Source organism: Arvicola amphibius, chromosome 8 (assembly GCF_903992535.2).
Source record: "Arvicola amphibius chromosome 8, mArvAmp1.2, whole genome shotgun sequence".
Taxonomy (NCBI): domain Eukaryota; kingdom Metazoa; phylum Chordata; class Mammalia; order Rodentia; family Cricetidae; genus Arvicola; species Arvicola amphibius.
Window position 1 is genome coordinate 27,045,154 of NC_052054.1, and position 17,577 is coordinate 27,062,730.

The window sequence follows — 17,577 nt, forward strand, 5'->3', positions numbered from 1 at the left end:
GTGGGGAGGTGGTGGTCCTGCGGCGGTGCTCGGGAGTCACTACCCTGATCTAGACACGTCAGCCTCCAGAACAGTTAGGAGATGACAGCTCCCCCGTGCAAGGCACCCAGTCTTTGGTGCCCCATTATGGCAGCCCTAACAAAGTGATCGAGTTAGGCTTATTTGGGGAAACTAATAAACCTTATCTTGGAGAAAGGCTTCTGTGCATTTGTAAAACAACTGAGTGTGAAACAGGAGGTTACGGTTTACCCTTCACACACACCTTTATCGTATCCGCACCTTATAAGATTACAATACATTTTCTACAGTGAGTGTACAAATGGCGACATGTTAGCCAAGCCCTGGATCTGCCAGAAATATTAATTATCTCTGATGACTTAACTTTCTATGAAACCATTTATACCATTGAGTTCTTTTCTATCTCTCCTGCACCATTTCTCTTCCTCTTCCTTCGAGCTGGGTCTTAAAGCCAGGGTCTCACACAGGCTAGGTAAGCAATTTAATACTGACTTAATGCCTACAAACAACCACATTATCTCACTAGCAAACACTTCACTGCTTCACAACCCACATTACTTCTTTATTTATTAAGGAAACATTAATATTTTTACGTACATGACTCTTTTGGCTGCATGTATGTCTACTAACCATCTGTGTACTTGGTGCCCTTGGAGGCTAGAGGATGGTATGGGGTCCCCTGGAACTGGAGTTACAGACAGTTGCTAGCCACCATGTGCAGGGAACTGAACCTAGGTCCTTAGAGTGAGCAGTTAGAGCTCTTAACTGCTGAGCCATCTCTCCAGGCCTCAAATATATTTGTTGTTGTTTTTCCTTAAGGGTAGTTATCTTTACAGGCTGTCTCGATACGCTAATAAATAAAGACAACTCTATAGGAAACACATTCTTATGTTCCCAGCTTATGTCTACGCTCAGTGTCACAAAAGATGCTTAAATTCCAGGATGCAGTGAGACTCCGGGATGGAAAAAACTTAGCTTTCAACACATTTACTTGACTTGCAAATCTTCTAAAGAGAAATGAGGTAAGAATCTCTTAGAGAGTGAACTAGCCATAAAAGGAGAAGTCTGCCAATAATAACACTCAGCTACTCCTGTTTTGTCCTAACTTAAAATAAATGCTAGGAAAGAAGGCCAGTGTTCTCAACAGTTAAGTGGTTCCGTATAGCAGAAGGGGAAGGGAAGGGGCAGGCTGCGAGAGCAAACTGGAAGGCACAGAAGAGGGAAAAGGAACTGTCCATCTGCCCTAGAGGCCAGAAGTCCATCCTCCCGCCGAAATGACAAAGACCGTGTCACTGCAAGACAAGGCCGTGTGAGACGGACACTGGGAATGTCTCTATAATAACACCCCAAACCAACTTCAGACTCTGAAACTGACTGGCAAGCTAGGGCTCAGAGGCCGAACCCTGTGAATTTGAAAGTATTGTTATATTTTAAAGGGACTATGAGGCCAATTTTTAAAAAAGCCCATGAGGAGACACATTATATGGTTGTTTACAGAAGAAGTTCACCAGCCCACAGTCTGAAAGCTCTTTGTCCCCCTCACTACACAATTACTATCAGCACACTGGGAGAGAATGCCGCCCACATTTGGATACATACTCTGAGGATGGGGGAGAGGGGATAAAGGATGAGCTGCTACAGAAGTCACTATCATTTGGCAGAAGGACAGTAATAGTTACAATTTGATTAGAAGAATGAGAAGGACAAAAAATATTAACCCTTTGCAGGCCAATAAAGACTTCCCATTTCTAGCCTCTCCCTCCTCCATGTTTCCGCGGCCTCTCGCTGCTCTGAAAATAGCACACTTTCCACTGTGGGACAAGACAGAGAAACACACAGACCAAATGCTGATGTCAAGTGCTGTAGATGAAGCACTCCGTGTAGGTTTCTATGATACTGCAGAACAAAAGCACCCCATCAGAAAGGCCTGGGAGGATGTGATCGGAAACACTGCCTTTGTACAGCCTCGAAGTTCCAGCAGGTATCTGTGGCATCATGGAGCTGTGAAGGAGAGTGTGGAAAAATGCAGAGAGAGGGGGAAGCAGTTTGGGCTGGGAGGCTGTCAGGTGAAGCACAGGATATGAGGATCGTATATACAAGAGTGGAGCTAGAAGGCAGGCTCAGTGGTGCATGTCTGCAATCCCAGCACTTGAGTGATGTGGGACTCCCCTCTGTATGCTGTGAATACCATTGGTTAATAAATAAGCTGTTTTGGGCCTGTGATAGGGTAGAGCAGAGCTAGGCGGGGAAAACTAAACTGAATGCTGGGAGAAAGGAGGCAGAGTCAGTGAGAAGCCATGTAACCCCATTGGAGACAAACACCGGAACTTTACCTGGTAAATCACAGCCTTGTGGCGATATGCAGATTAATAGAGATGGGCTAAATTAAGATGTAAGAGTTAGCCAATAAGAAGCTAGAGCTAATGGGCCAAGCAGTAATTTGATTAATACAGTTTCTGTGTGGTTATTTTGGGAGTCTGGGCAGCCGGGAAACAAATAAGTGTCCTCCTTCCCTAAAATACGTGGGGAGTTGACACAGGAGGGTCAGTTCAAGGTCATTTGTAGCTGTATATAGGGATCAGGGCCAGTCTGGGCTACATGAAATTTGATGATGATGATGATGGTAGTAGTATTAGTAGTAGTAGTAGTAGTAATAATAATAATAATAATAATAATAATAATAATAATGGAGTGGGGATTAGAGAGACAGAGACACCACTATAGACTGTGTTAAGATGTCTGAAGTTCTGCCCAGGCAATGATTTTGAATGATTTTTCTTAAATGGACTGGAGAGGGCTGAACAGTAGAGCCACACTGCCCACTAGCCTGTCCCTTTTTGAACGGAGATGGAGGAGTGGATGGAGAGATGGGGAGATGGGAAAAGGGAGGGGACAAGAAAAGAGGGAGGGGAAACTGGTTAGGATGTAAAAGAAATGAAAAATGTTATTTAGATTAAAAAGGAAAGAAAACTCAATTCTGGAAGGATCATCTTCACTGTGTCTCAGGTTAATTTTTCTGACAACAAACTGGGATCATTTTTAAGATTCAATGTCCCCACGCGAAAATATCTCTTCCTCAAATGTTTGTCTAGGATTGCAAAGCGAAAGTAAAGATAGAAAGTAAAGATTCTCAATTTCTGAAGTCATTGGGGATAAGTCTAGGAGGAAAATGATGAGCTGTCAGGGTTATGGCAAATATTTGCAAAGCCTGCTGGGAAACACTGCAGGCTCCACGAATCAGCCTCATTGACAGGAATGTATCACCAAGGAAACTGACCCTGGAGTCTCCTTGGAGACAGTACAACAGCTTAAATGTGGGCTGCAGAGTCTGGATATCAGGTTCTTATGGTCTTGCATGAGTCATGCTATGAAATGGAGCTCAGAAAATCTGAGAATCTTCATGCATGCTCTTCGCTTAGAGATCTTTGAATATTTGCATGGTGTGCAAGTCTTTTGGACTTGTATACTTGCAGACAGGCCAACACTGGGATGCATGGAGGGAGGATGAGCCTAGAACCTAGCTAAATTTTTCAAGATACATGCGGGTGGGCTATGAACAACTCCTCTTGGTCTTTAATTAGAGCATTTCATGATTGGCAGATTATGTGCTGTTTGCTGTATTGCTTGCTCATTGCTAAGATCTTCCCAGGTACACATCCAAGCAGAACAACTCTCTGCAGTGGACAGTGGGTCATACAGGCTGAGCGACCACCTAACCAGGGAGGTCACCCCCCGGGAGGATAATCAGGAGTATTTTCAGCATCTCTGTAGGTCTCAAAAGTGTTGGGTTTTAAACTTTTTTTTCCTTCCAAATGTTTGCTGTTCTTTGGTCCAGATTTGAATTTAATTAGAAAAACAAGAGAATGAAGCAAACAATATGTAAGAGCTGCAGCAGAATGGGAGTAATTGATATGGTCATTCTGCATTCTGACTGGCCTTACTGATTCTACGCCTTCTTTGGTACAGAGTCCTGTCCGATGTTCTTTGGAGAAGGAGATTGGGACAGAGCGGCAGGAGACATATAGAGGAGGAGTCACATGTTACTCTGAGAAATTCTTGAGCTGGAGAGAGTGCATACAACTCAGCTTGTCTAATATACGACTCTATTACTATCACATCTGCAAGGCCTGTTTGGTGAGATGTACTGAGTACCTCCAGATATTTCAGAATTCTCCAGAGAGACTGAGTATGTCACAAGCACATGTCTGGATGAGACTAAGCCCTGGGAGGTACCTGGAGTCTGATTTTGAAAATGATGGTAAGCCCATTGGGGTTTTAGAGGGGAAAAGCTACTGAGAAGACAGATGGAATATCTGGTTTAGTAATGAAGAAGAAGGAACTGAGGAATAGAACCAGAAGACAGCACATGAACACAAACACTCAAGAAGGAAGGGATGAACACTAGAGAGCTAACAGAGAGGCATTCTGCTACATGATGCATGCAGCACCCTAACCTTAGAAAGCCCACCCCTTCATCTTAGGGTACTGAAATTATTGGCAGAGATCATAAGCAATCAAATTCCAGAGGCAAGATTATGATCAGGGGATATGGATCAAAAACCCAAGATTGCACATCCTCTCAAAACCATGAGGTAGAGTAGTAGCCTGCCTAAGGCTGTCTATGACTTGAGAGAAAAATGTTTTATGGGCCATAGGAACTGCTTTGCCACTTAATGCCTCTCCCCAGATCATGGAGTTAAGAAGTGTTCAATGGCTGATGGATACTTCTGCCCTTTGGTTTTGAGAAAAAGAGGGAGGGAGGGAGGGGTGCTCTCTCGTTTCCCAGGAGTACATGCTCCTCCACTGTAACAAGTTAGGAAGTCTAATTTTGTTACCCTGATGATCTTAGAGGGTGGGCATCAGTTGACTTTTAAGGAAGTTTTCTCATTTGTTCCTACAAGTAACGCTGAAATATTTTATATGACATATAGTATTATTATTTTATTGTCTAGAAAGTATAAACTTAGCATGCCTGTATTCTCTACCAAAAGCCAAAAGCTAAGGACCAGAGTAGGGAATGTTAGAAGAAAAAAGCTTGCATAATCCAACCTTGTTACTAACAGAGGACAAAAGTCCCATGAGAAAGGTCATTGGCCGTCACACAGTAGAGCCATGCCCAAGCCAGGACCTAGTCTCAGCCACCAGCTCTGAGTCCCCCACTCTCTCCTCAGCTCTGGGATCAAGGGACTCACTCTTCTTTCTAGGTATTGTAGCCCCATGTTCACTTAAGACAACGATACACTTTAGTAATGACATTTAATAAGTGGGGATGGACAGAGATCTCCGAATGTATTTCTCAGGAATGACAAGTAACTGCTGGTGGGAGGGAACTACTGAAGATGGATACTCTATAACATCAATGATGCGAGAGACAGAAGTTGTTTTCAAAGTGAACAGCTGTTGGATATCAGCCGGGACGGAAGGGGACTTACTTTATGGAGGCTTGGAGCTTCTCACACAGGACAGCGAGGACAGAGACAACGTCATCACAGAGGGCCTCTACTGTAGCGCCTTCAAAACAGAGGAGGTGCAAGCATTAGACACCGGTGGGTGTCAGAAGTTCCCTCAATGCCCTTTCCATCCTGTGATTTAGATGGGCTTTTAAAGGATTTTAGATATGAGACCTCTTTTAGGCCACCAGAACAATCATAGAAAAAAGAAGAAGGGACCAGAGCTACTCCTTTATAATGAAAAACACACAAAACACAACCCAGGGGAAAAAATAAAAGATCGTTTCTCATTATAAGTAAATTTCTTCTACAGTTAACGCAAAGCTGTATGGTAAATTAAAAAAAAACATAATTCTAGAATAATAACATTACATGTCTGTCACTCAGGCTCCTATAACTCTCTGCTCAATTCTCATTTTAGCAATTAAACCTGGATCCATGGAGAATGAAAAGCAGAAAAAAAAAGGAAGAAAGACAAGAAGGGAGGGGAAGGAGGGAGAACAAAAAGCCTCCAAATGGGAGGGATATAAAGTGCTAATTTCCCTCACACAGTTGGCACAGGAGACTGTAGAAACAGAAGGAAGACAGCAGCTGGTTAGATAATACTAAGCATGGAGAAGCCAAGCAGAGCTCGGACCATCTTTATACCCTCAATTCCATGCACCAAGTAGGTATTTTTATACCCCAACCATTTAAAAAGGTCTAGAAAAAAACTAAACGCAATACCTTGACTCCCGAATTCCTGCGGGACATCTGGGTTTTCAACTATCTAGGGAGGGAGACACACAGAGACAATTAGGAGATTCAGGCAAGGAAAGTCCTAATTCTTAGACATCACAAAGTTCTAGGAAAGCAAATGGCATCCTGGGTACTCTGGATGCCACACCCAAGCATGCTGGAAGCTTTTCAGTGCTCACAACCCTAAGGAGAAAAACTGTGTGTCAGGTCCCAAAAGAAACTATTTGAGAGTTCAAACACTTCTTGGATTTTAAGCCCCATGGTGTACTTTCATTGCTGGGCTAGAACTTGGGCAGTGTCTACCTGAAGAGGTGAGTTAATCTTTGTGCAGACAACAATTTATTGCAACATGACAGGATACACTATTCCTGGCCCTAACAGATCTAGACAGAGTCATAAGAAGAATCATCCTTGCTGGGCTTGGGGATACAGGTTCCAAGATGAACACAGCTCAGAGCACCGCCTTCCTGTTTGTTGGGGGAGCCTATTAACTTGTGACTGCCACACAGCCTATTTTGGCTGCCACTAGATACAGAATTCTTAGAGCAGAGATACGGCCTAGGAAAAGCAGGAAGTGAAAGGTTTACATGTAAGACGGCTCATGTTTTCATGGCAGGCCTAACTCAGTGACTGCAGAGACTGGGAAGGAGGTGACTCAGTTTCCTAACCTCTCGACAGCAGGATTTGTTTGATGGGCAGGGATTCTCATGCCAGTTATCTATCTGACAGACACATAAATCATCCCATGGTGCTGCAAGTTTTAAGACTCACTATAGGCATGTATGTCTACTGCTCCGTATTTAAAATCTGCAAATGCAGCTGCTATCATAGCAGATTTTGTGAGATGTTATATCAGTGTCTCCAAGACTGACATTTAAAGGTAGAGATATATGAATAGTCCAGCCACTAGATATTTTTATGTGGCAATTTCACTTTGAAAAATCAGCAGCTTACAAGTCAGCAATGAATGTGGTCATCTAAGTAACTCAATAATAAAGTAAGATGATAACTCAGCATTTTTAAGGATACAAAATCAGAACTGGAATCTGGCCTGGGAGAAGGTCGGGTGTTGCACACATTATGTGGAAGGTAGACTTTATGCTAATACCTTTGTAGTCCGCATTATTTATTGTCTTTCGGCTGTATCCTGGTCTTCCTAATTCTCAGTTGGCCCAGGATGTCTTTCCAGTGATGAGTCATGCTATAGAATATATATATATATTCTTCCCACGTGATTCTGAATGTCCCCCAGGGGTTGGATAACTTCCGTAGAGCAAACTTTATCATTCTGATAGACACTTCTCTTTAATCGTTTTTGAAAAAGTATCTAATTTTTAGGTGGAAAACCTGGCCGTTCCCTCTACTAGACATCACAAATGCTTCGAAGGTACCATCCGGAGAATTTCATTTTTCTGGTACAGGCAATGCATTTGCAAAAGACAAATACAAGGGAAATACAAAGGAAATCACAGGAAACAGCAATTGTCCACTTGATTTTGGACCTTGCCTGTGATTGGGGTGAGTCTAGACAGTTAGTGAAGAGCAGAACCAGCAGGCTGACCACTCACGTGGGGCACTCTAGACGGTCAGTGACGAGCAGGACCAGCAGGCTGACCGTGCACATGGGGCAGTCTAGATGGTCAGGGATGAGCAGAACCGACAGACTGACTGCTCACATAAAACTCAGGATGGAGACATATAACCTCTGCAGTGTACAGCCAGACGGCCTCAGCTGTGCCTGCTACCATTCTTAAGGAAGCCTAAGCAATAGAAGGCCGAGGCACATGACTTGACACCTAACATAGTTATATACTATTTAATGGTAGGGAAATAGTATGAGAATGTCACTGCTAAAGTAATTTTTGTCATTGTGTGACATAAATTATATGCACCAAACCCAAAATGATTTAGCCTACCATACTGCTAGGCTATACGGCATGTTCTGTCACGGGTACAAACATTACCTTGCCCAAAACATTATTATGACTGCCCTCTACTTATAATTCCAAAAATAAGAGTAAATGAACATAATTGGGAGTACTTTGAAATAGTGCATTCAAGTATTATTAATAGTAAAGTATTCAATTGTATCATCAGTTAGAAAGGATGCAAAATATGATATTACTGTAGAATTTTTAGCATCTTAAATTCCTTCTTTTCTCCAAATATGTCTTCCATTTATAGATTCTTTTGAGCCAACATTCCTATACCTATCATATCTAAAGTCATAGAACAAATGAGATCATTTTCAACTCAGGCTCAGCTAAAGTAACAGATACCTTAGTTTATCAGAAATTTGGGCTTTGGGTATAGCAAAGACAAAAGGAGAAAAATAACCAGTATTTGTTTTTCTGAATTATTGCTGCCTGCCTGCACCGGCTGCCCGAGTACAAGTAGATGGAGAACACTGGGAATCAGAGTTCAGGCCTTAACTTTGCTTCCTTCAAGGAGAGCTCATTAATTTTATAGCTCAGTTATATCTCCGCAGGCTTTATTAGCTCATCTGTAAAATAAGGAATGCAGAGAGCTGACTTGACTATCTGTAGGGTTTCTTTCAGGCCCACGGTTTCCCTGAAAATTAGAAAACAACTGAAGTACAAAAAAATGAGAAATATTTGAAATTAAACTGTGGAAAAACCCATCTCTGTCTGCAATATTTCTAGCCCCAACTGCGATTTCCTATCCTAAAAATTAACTAGCTCCATCTCAGTGAGCACATGGTCGGGTTTTATGGGACTTTTACTGAGTTCTTATTACAGAGGGCGATTTTAAGGCCAGAGAAAAACACTTCTTTCGAGGACGTATATATTATTGACACTTCAAGAAGAAAACACCCACAAAAAAAGTGCGTTTCGGTCTCCTGGACCCTCCTGTTAGGCCATCTGTGCAAGTTTGGAGCAGAAAGCTCCAGTGGGCTCAGAGGTCATGAGATACACCGCTGGCTCCGGAAGGTGGGGACAGCCTACCGCTGTCACTTTATTACCACAGGAAATCACACCCAGACTCAGCATGCGGTGAGCTGCTGCTTGTTTTTATTTTACAGGTTAACTATCACAATACGTTTTAAATTTTTTAAAAAACATTATTTCGTGTGTACAGGTGTTTTGCCTGCATGTATATCTGTGTATTACGTGGCTCCCTGATGCCTGAGGAACCAGAAGAAGCTATTGGTTTGCCTGGAACTGGAGTTACAGACAGTTGTGAGCTGCCATGTGGGTGCTTGGAATTGAATCCAGGTCCTCTAGCAGGGCAGCCAGTGTTTCTAACTGCTGAGCCATCTCTCTAGTCACCTATGTGATATTTTTAACAAAAACAATACTTAATAGCAAAAGTTTTTTAAAAAACAGATTTTTAAGAAAAAGGTAAAAACTTAAAATAATGATCAAAATTTTATTGTATTTTATTACATTTGTATTACAAAAACCATAAGGAAGAGCGCTCCATACTTTGGGGCTAAATAGGCAAGCATATATAGCTAACCTTATATAAACATCCCAATAAAAATCACTTCCCACTGTTTAAGTGGGAAGTAGCCATGGCAGCATGGGCGGGCCCAGGGCCTGGGACATATGGCATGTAATCATACGCGTCATCACCAAACCCACGCCAGACATACAAAGTGATAAGCTAGCTCACCGTGTTCTCCTGCCTCTGTCGTAATTGTAAAGTCAGGTCGCTCAACATCTGGCTGAGAGTGGCCCGCACAGCAGTGTTGATACTGCGCTGGTGACAGCTACATGTGTAGGTCTCAATGCACACCTGGGAAGGAGACAAAATAATGCACACACACACCAGACATCCGGTTATCACAGATAGTCCTCAGCATCAGGCAGAGAGAAGACCAGCTTTTTAAGTTTTCCAATAAGCTCTTGCTCTCTTGTAACTGGCATTGGCCTTGCTCTGGGTCCTCTTGCTCTGGCCTCCAAATCCTTCTGAAAGGATCAGTGTGGGTTTAACCCATTTATTGATAAAAAAATAGCTACCCATATTTTTAAAAATCCCTCAAAAATTTGTTTTTAAGCATTTGCAAACTCTTTCCCTGATGATTACCACAATGATAAGCTCATGTTTCCAAGTTTCACAGGCAAATGTACATCTGTGGGGGGGTAGTGAATGAAACAACTCTCTCTCTCTCTCTCTCTCTCTCTCTCTCTCTCTCTCTCTCTCTCTCTCCCTCCCTCCCTCCCTCCCTCCCTCCTTTCAAGACAGGGTTTCTGTAGCTTTGGGGCCTGTCCTAGAACTCACTCTATAGATCAGGCTGTCCTCGAACTCTCAGAGATCTGCCTGCCTCTGCCTCCAGAGTGCTGGGATTAAAGGCATGTGCCACCACCGCCCTACAAACCAAACAATTCTAAGAGAAGCTCAGATGGTGGAGAAAGCTCCCCTTTGGCTCACAGCAGCACTGGATGTGGGAAATCTCGGAGCTATAATGGGTTTGACTGTGTGATACCCGTCGCTGTGTTTTGTGAACAATGACAAAGGCAGAATGACCTGTGGGGAGAAGTGTTTTCTGGCCACTGAGCTGCCCCTGCCTGAGGCTTACTGTTATCCAGTTCAGACTATTCGGTGGGAAGCCACAGGCTTGGGTTTCCCCACATACTGGGAGCCCCATCATGGAGTGTGTCTTCTGAGAAAACGCTGAAAGCCCTGCTTGCTGAGTTCTTTCACAAACAGTGTATTCTATTCTATTGGGAGTTGGCACTTCAAACCAAAAGTGACCCTGCACTCATGAGGTGACACTCAGCCTCATAAGCCACATGCCAATTGAGAGCCAGAGAGCCTGGACCACTGTGAGGGAAAGATACACAGTGCCACCGTCCTGCCTATTTTCCGTCCTCTGTTCTGATGAGGACGCCTCCTTGGATTTGCAATTCTGAATCTCTAGTTAAAGCTAAAAAGGCTTGTTGGTGGCTAGTTATGGAGAATTTGGGGGTGGTGGTGGGATCTCTTACTTGATATTGACTATGAATGTCATGTCATGGCTTTTGAGGGTTCAGAGCCGCTAATTCTCAAAGCTGCAAGGATGGGCCTAGCAATGAATGCCTGCTTCAATGTGCTTCCTTTTCCTTCTCTCCATGAGGCCCTCTGTTCTTCGAGAGAGGGGAAACAGAAAAACAAAAGGATGGAGTACACTGAACAAACCGAATTTCAGCTGAATTGTTCCTAGAAAGTCAGTGTATGGTTTACTTTGGGCAACAATGCCAGATAGAGAAGTTTGCTGTATTTTCTTTTAGATCTCAGCTTGAAAGGAAAAAGCCTGCTAAGTTTGGCAGACATGGAAAACTATCTTCTTCCTCCGTCATGTCTGTTGTGTTTTGTGTTTGGGGCTTACACTAGCGCATTACACTGACCTACGAGACTCTACTTCACTAATTCCCACACCATTCCAACTAGGGCCTTCTGCTGAGTCCAGTTTTCCCGAGACCTAGCCTTTCCCCTATGAACTGGCCCCAAAATGAAGGGTTCTCGTTATTCTGTGTGTTTTCTAACTACAAACAATTCCACTCAGGACCATCACATCAGAGGTAAACCGAGATGCGAAAATCCCGCAATGAAAGCCCAGCCCCGTCGAAGTCCATCTAGTAGGGCAAGTAAGTAATGCATGAAGAGACAGGCTAGAGGAGTCGCACCAGGACCAACAGAGAGATGGGGGCACAGGGCAGAAAGGAAAGGAAAGGGCTTCGGGATGTGAAGAAACTCCAGAGAACATTTCCTCACTTTCGTGGACTGAACTTGTTCAAGGTGGTAGGTCTGCATATTGCCAACAGCCGTGGAATCCATGGTCACAAAACTTAACTGCATCCCTATTTACTAACTTCCTCTGTGAAAACAGTATGTCTCAATTATCTAATTAAACACCTAAGAAAGGCTGTCATTTTCTAAGACTGATGGTACCCAGTGAGCAACACAGCAGAGTGGTTTACAGCAGCACGTGCTTGCAATATAAACAGTCTATGTTTTCTGGGGTGGAGGCTGCAGAGGTGAGGGAGGATACGGGGGTACTTGGGGTGGGGGTGAGTAGAATTAGGGCAAATGATGGGAAATTTCCAAAGAACCAATAAAGAAATTATGTAAAAAAGAAAAAAAGCAAGCTGCAGAAACTAGGGCAGGAAAATTAACTTTACTTAGCTTGGGGTTCTTTATTTAGTCAGGGTGGAGTAGAGGGCAAAGGAGAAGGAAGATACAGAGCCATGCTCTAGGGACTTGATGAGTGATAGCTTTTATTAATCATTGGTTTGGAAAAGACAGACGAGTGGGTAGGAGGAGTAATAAAGGGAGACCTTAGAAATAAGATTGTTAGCAAACAAAACCTAACAACAATGGCTCTGAAAGAGATTTTCCCTGAGATCAACAAGCTTGCTTTGGTGGGGGGTGGGGGTAGGGGGAATCAATAAGGCCAAATCAAATACATATTTCAAACTAGCTTTAGAGTGCTTTTGGCTATGATTCGCCTTTTCTTTTATGGAAGATCTTGACAATTTCTGTGCCCTCGGTATTTCCCTATATTTAGGGAGTGACTGTCTTTGGAAAATGCAACACGTCTCCTAACCTATGCACAATGCTAAAAAAAAGCCTTGGTTTAACCTTGACCATCAGGACTGTGCGTCCATGTGGAGGACTGGTAATGACAGCCACAAACCTGAATCGCTAACAATGCTTGCTTATTTTGTAATTGTCTGTTTAACAAATCTGGTCATTTTTGTTCTATTAAATTCCTTGTGTAACACAGAAGTGGAGACCTGTTCTGACTAGAAGTTAATGTAGCGAACTCTTGTTAGACACACAGACCAAGATTGCCTTCATATTTACATTTTGAAAGCTTAATGGTCCTTTCAGAGTCTCAACAGCACATCTGGAAAATAGGCTCAGTTTTTCTACTTAAGTACACATCTCACTTCCTGATCAACAGGTTTCAGGATAAGCGACATCCTGAATGATCATCACTGTCTACCACAGAGAGGCCAAAGAAGAGCTGGATTCCCTCCCTCCATCTCCAGAGGAGTTTTACATGACTTACAGAGTTTGTTTTGTTTTTCCTAAGTTGTTTCCCCAACTGTTTAAAAAAGACAATGGTGAACACTGTACTCTGGTCTACCCTACAACCATTTGTGTGGAATGCTGGTTTTGAGTCTAATTAGAACAACCAGGCTATGAGGTGGAGTGATTGTGGAGAGAGAGAGAGAGAGAGAGAGAGAGAGAGAGAGAGAGAGAGAGAGAGAGAGAGAGAGAGAAAGAGAGAGAGACAGAGGAGACAGAGAGAGGGAGAGAGGGAGGAAGGGAGGGAGGGAGAGAGAGAGACGGAGAGAGGGAGGGAGGGAGGGTGAGAGAGAGAGGGAGAGAAACTTAGAAGATTCCTCAAGATGGGGATGGCAAGATCCAACCAAACAGGGAAGCACCTGAGCACATTCATTCACTATTAGCTTATATACACCAAGACACATAAATGCCCCCTCCCCCTGCAATGTTTATTCATCTCTACAAATCCGCGATTGAAAGTGGCTCCATGGTGTGTTGTGCATTAGCTAACTTCTCCTTCTCTTTTGACAGCCATAGACAGTTTCCACATTATCCGGGCTTTCAGAAATGTAGCGCAGAGGTAGACTTCCACGATTTCTGAATACAGAGAAGCATTACTGCTTCTGAACATGTACTCCTACCGGAACAAGGACATGCTGAAAATATTCTTTTCAAGGAATGGAAGGGAAACTCCAGAAGGCAGAGTGAAGCTCAGCTCTGAGAGGACACTGTTTTCATACGAGAAGGCACATGCCAGACTTTCAAGGAGCCAGGTTTTCTGCTGGACACATTTTGGAACATGCTGGAAAGCATGTGTGACTCCAATGGAGCACAGATGGGAAAGACGGACCTTGTCCATGACAGCCACAGAGTGCGTTTCTCAGGGCAGGCAGAACTGGATCAAGAAATATTTTTATAAATCTCACACTCGGCTTCTTACACAGAATGGTTAAACAGAAAACGCTTTGCAATTATTCTTAGGAAAAAAGCAGAGTGAGAAAAAAAAAGCCTGGGTGCAGTGGAGTGGGAGCCTGGTGCTGTTGCTCTCATATGTAGAGTCTCAAACCTGCAGAGTCCTAAGACCCATGGCATTAGGAGTAAGGATGGCCGGTCACCCAGTATGTTTCCCACCAAGCAAACCAGCAGGAACTCCCCAGAGTCATTCGAGAAGTGGTCAGAGTCTCTCTGCTGGAGCTCAGATCTAGACAAGCACTCCCACCCGTCAGGAGAAAAGCCACTGTGAGCAGCTGGCACACTCACCTCTGCAATCTTCAGCACGGCACTCCCATTCAGGTCAAATGTTGGGGTGTACGTGATGCATAGCAAAACCTAGACCCCCACAAGGGGTGGAGGAAGAAGGGAGAGACCGAGTTAAACTATAGAAATATGTTCGTGTGGTGGGTTGAATAAAAATGGCTCCCAGAGGCTCATGTGTCTGCATGCTTAGTCCCCAGTGGAACTGTTATGAAGGGTTAGAAGTGTGTCCCTTTAGGAAGAGGTGTGTCACTGGGGGTGGGCTGTGAGGTTTCCAAAGCCCACACCAAGCCCTAGTACATTCTCTTGCCCTTCTTTTCCCTTCCTTTCCTCTCTCCTCCCTCTCCCCTCCTCTCTGCCTGCTGTCTGTGGATCAGGATTGAAGGCTCCCAGCTACATTTCCCGTACCTTCTCCATCTTCTGTGCTAGACTGAAATGTCACTGTGATTGTCTATTCTTACCCCTTCCCTACGCCACAAGGGTTTAGACATTCTTTTATACTACCTTCTTCTCTCTTATAACTGTCCCCAGGATTCTCCATGGTATTTTCTTACTGTCTGGTCTCGGATTCCCTTTCTTCCCCAAGATATATAAGTTAAATGGTTGATGGCATTCACAAGATTTTCACGACTATTAGGGAACTGGTCAGTGAGAGCCTCTGGCATTTAAACAATCACTTCTACTTCCTGGGCAGGAATCCAGAGTCTCACTCTCTGTGCCTTCTGACTTTTCTTGCTGGAGAAAAACAGACATGAAAGTGCCGGAACCTTCTGCCTGATCCCAAACCCAACAGCTGTGCCCATCGGTAGTGTGGCTGCCAGAGAAAACATTCTGGGACTTCCCTCATCTGGTTCCATTCATGAAAGAACACAGACACCAGAACATATACCTAATATAGGATATGTGCTCAATCAGCACACCAAAAACCAATAGTGTCATTGTCTGGTGTAGAAAGAACTGTTTCTCAGCATGCCGGCCCAAGCTGCTGACTGAACCAGACGCAGGAGGTTGGCCTCTTCTTCAGAGAAAGCAAACTGTATAACTAAAGAAAGAATAGATTTTTATTGCTAACTTGTGTCACCAGACTTAATATTAATATTAATATTAATTATTGCCAAGTTGTGTCACCAGATTAGACAAATTATTTGTGGGCTCTCTCCCCAGTTTTTCTATCCAAACAGTGGCTTTATATCCAAGTTGACTCCAGATAAAAGCCAGTTCTGTATCACTGTGCCTAGAGAACAGGGACTATGGGAGTGATTGTTCTTTGACCCCATGGGATGTGGATGGCCTATAACACCCATCTTTTGAAGCTGGGCTTGGTAGGCCACGAAGGGTAAGGACAATGGGGTCATCTCAGAACTTGCTTGGAGGGAGTTCTGTCTTCTGTGCCGCCACAATACACAACCCTAGTGTGTTGCTTGAAGCCCCTGTCCTTGGCTTTTCCTACATGGCTCCTGTAAGGCTCCTCTCATGGACTTCCTGTGGGTCTCATCTCCCAGGCTTCAAACTGAGTGTCACCACTTTGGAGTTGGAAACCCCTCTAATACCCTCCCTTCTGTCACATTTGGAACGCACACCCATTACTGGCTTATTTCTGTGTTTACACTCTCCCCCTACGCTTTACTGTTTATTGTGCACTGAGGACACACTCATTGGATGCTTTCTTGCTTTAAATTTTGCCACATGTCACAGCCTCCTTTACTTCTCTTTCCACACCACATCTCTAACAAGGGGAGAAAAGGTTAGGAAGTTGATGGCTGGAGGTGGCAGGGATGGTCTTTGATCTCTTGGTCCAGCTGTCCTTGTGGGTTTGAGAATATTGGCAAAAATGCTGGCAACTGGTAACATTTTATAAGATGCTGAAGGCAAGTATTTGTCTGAGCTGTTTAACCTCTAACAGTCTTTACAGGACTGCCTATCGGTTCTCTGCTTTCCAGTTCCTCATGCATTCAGTTGAAGTGCCAAAAAGTAGATTGGGAAAGATTTCCAATCTGACCCAGTTTACAAAAGTAAGAGCTTCATTTAGGCAGCAGCGCTCAGAACTGGGCATCTATGGGGAGGCAGGGAGGACTATAACTTGGCAGATTTCAATAAAGAAATCTCGGTAAGGGGGACATAGAAAACTCATTTCTGCACATGATAGGAAATCTTGGCACAAGGGAAGCTTAGCATGCACAGGGGGAGGCCTCTAGCCAGGGCGTGCAGAAAACCAGGAATCTACTACCCAAGCCCCATCCCTGGCAATGCTGGGGAAGACAGGCTTTGCATACCAGTGTCTAGTTACCAGTATCCACAGACTCTCTGAGTTAACTGGAAAAAGGAAAACCAACAAGCTGAAAACAATGAGAGGAAGTAAGGCACATTAATAAAGTCGTGTACGGTGTGGAAAACACGCTGGGTCTTAACTGTGGAGCTGATGGTATCCATGGCCTCCCATGACTCATGAAATAAAGGGTGTGATATCTGGCCATGCTGGTGGAGCAAGGAGCAAGAACATGATAAACAGAGTGACCCTTCTGCCCCTGGTGCTCAGCAAGTCCTAATCCATCAGAACACAACACAGACGGGGTGTAAGAAACACAGGAGAAAAGAAAATTAATTTAGCATCTGGCTTTCTGCAGATAACGAGCAGGCACAAGTTTGCATTAATGCTCTGAGCACGCCGGCTCCAATGAAAACAAGAGTACTTAAATATTGAGGGCAAATCTGTTAGAAATACATCCTTCCCAGGGAGAGTAAAGCATACTGATTAAATTAACCCTAAGACAAGAATTTGAGTGGCAGGCCGCATCTAGAAATTGAGCTGACCGGAACTGCCTCAATAAATGAGCTAGGAGAAAAACAGAAAACAAGGGCAAAGTCTTCCATGGAGAGAGAAAGAACATTACCAGGGCTACTAAAAATCCTGAATCATTTTTAAAAATATATTAATTGAATAGCAGATATGTGTAAGAAGTAACTCTTCACCAAAAACGTATCTAGAAACTTGGGTTACAAAATGATTATAATTAGGCTGGAAAAGAGACATTTGGGCTGGGGAGACATCTTCACTGTCAAGCGTTTGCCATCTACACAGAGGACTGAGTTCAACCTACAG

At 43.7% G+C, this 17,577-nt stretch overlaps 1 protein-coding gene across 1 annotated transcript in view; it reads right to left on the minus strand.

Moving 5' to 3' along the window:
* Arfgef3 (ARFGEF family member 3) overlaps window positions 1-17,577 on the minus strand; it is a 146,822-nt gene that overhangs the window by 63,406 nt on the left and 65,839 nt on the right. The window contains exons 5-8 of the mRNA XM_038340047.1: window positions 14,484-14,552; window positions 9,843-9,965; window positions 6,195-6,237; window positions 5,451-5,529 (exon numbers count right to left, since the gene is read on the minus strand). Of these exons, the coding sequence (XP_038195975.1) occupies window positions 5,451-5,529; window positions 6,195-6,237; window positions 9,843-9,965; window positions 14,484-14,552 (314 nt within the window). The remainder of the gene's footprint in view (window positions 1-5,450; window positions 5,530-6,194; window positions 6,238-9,842; window positions 9,966-14,483; window positions 14,553-17,577) is intronic.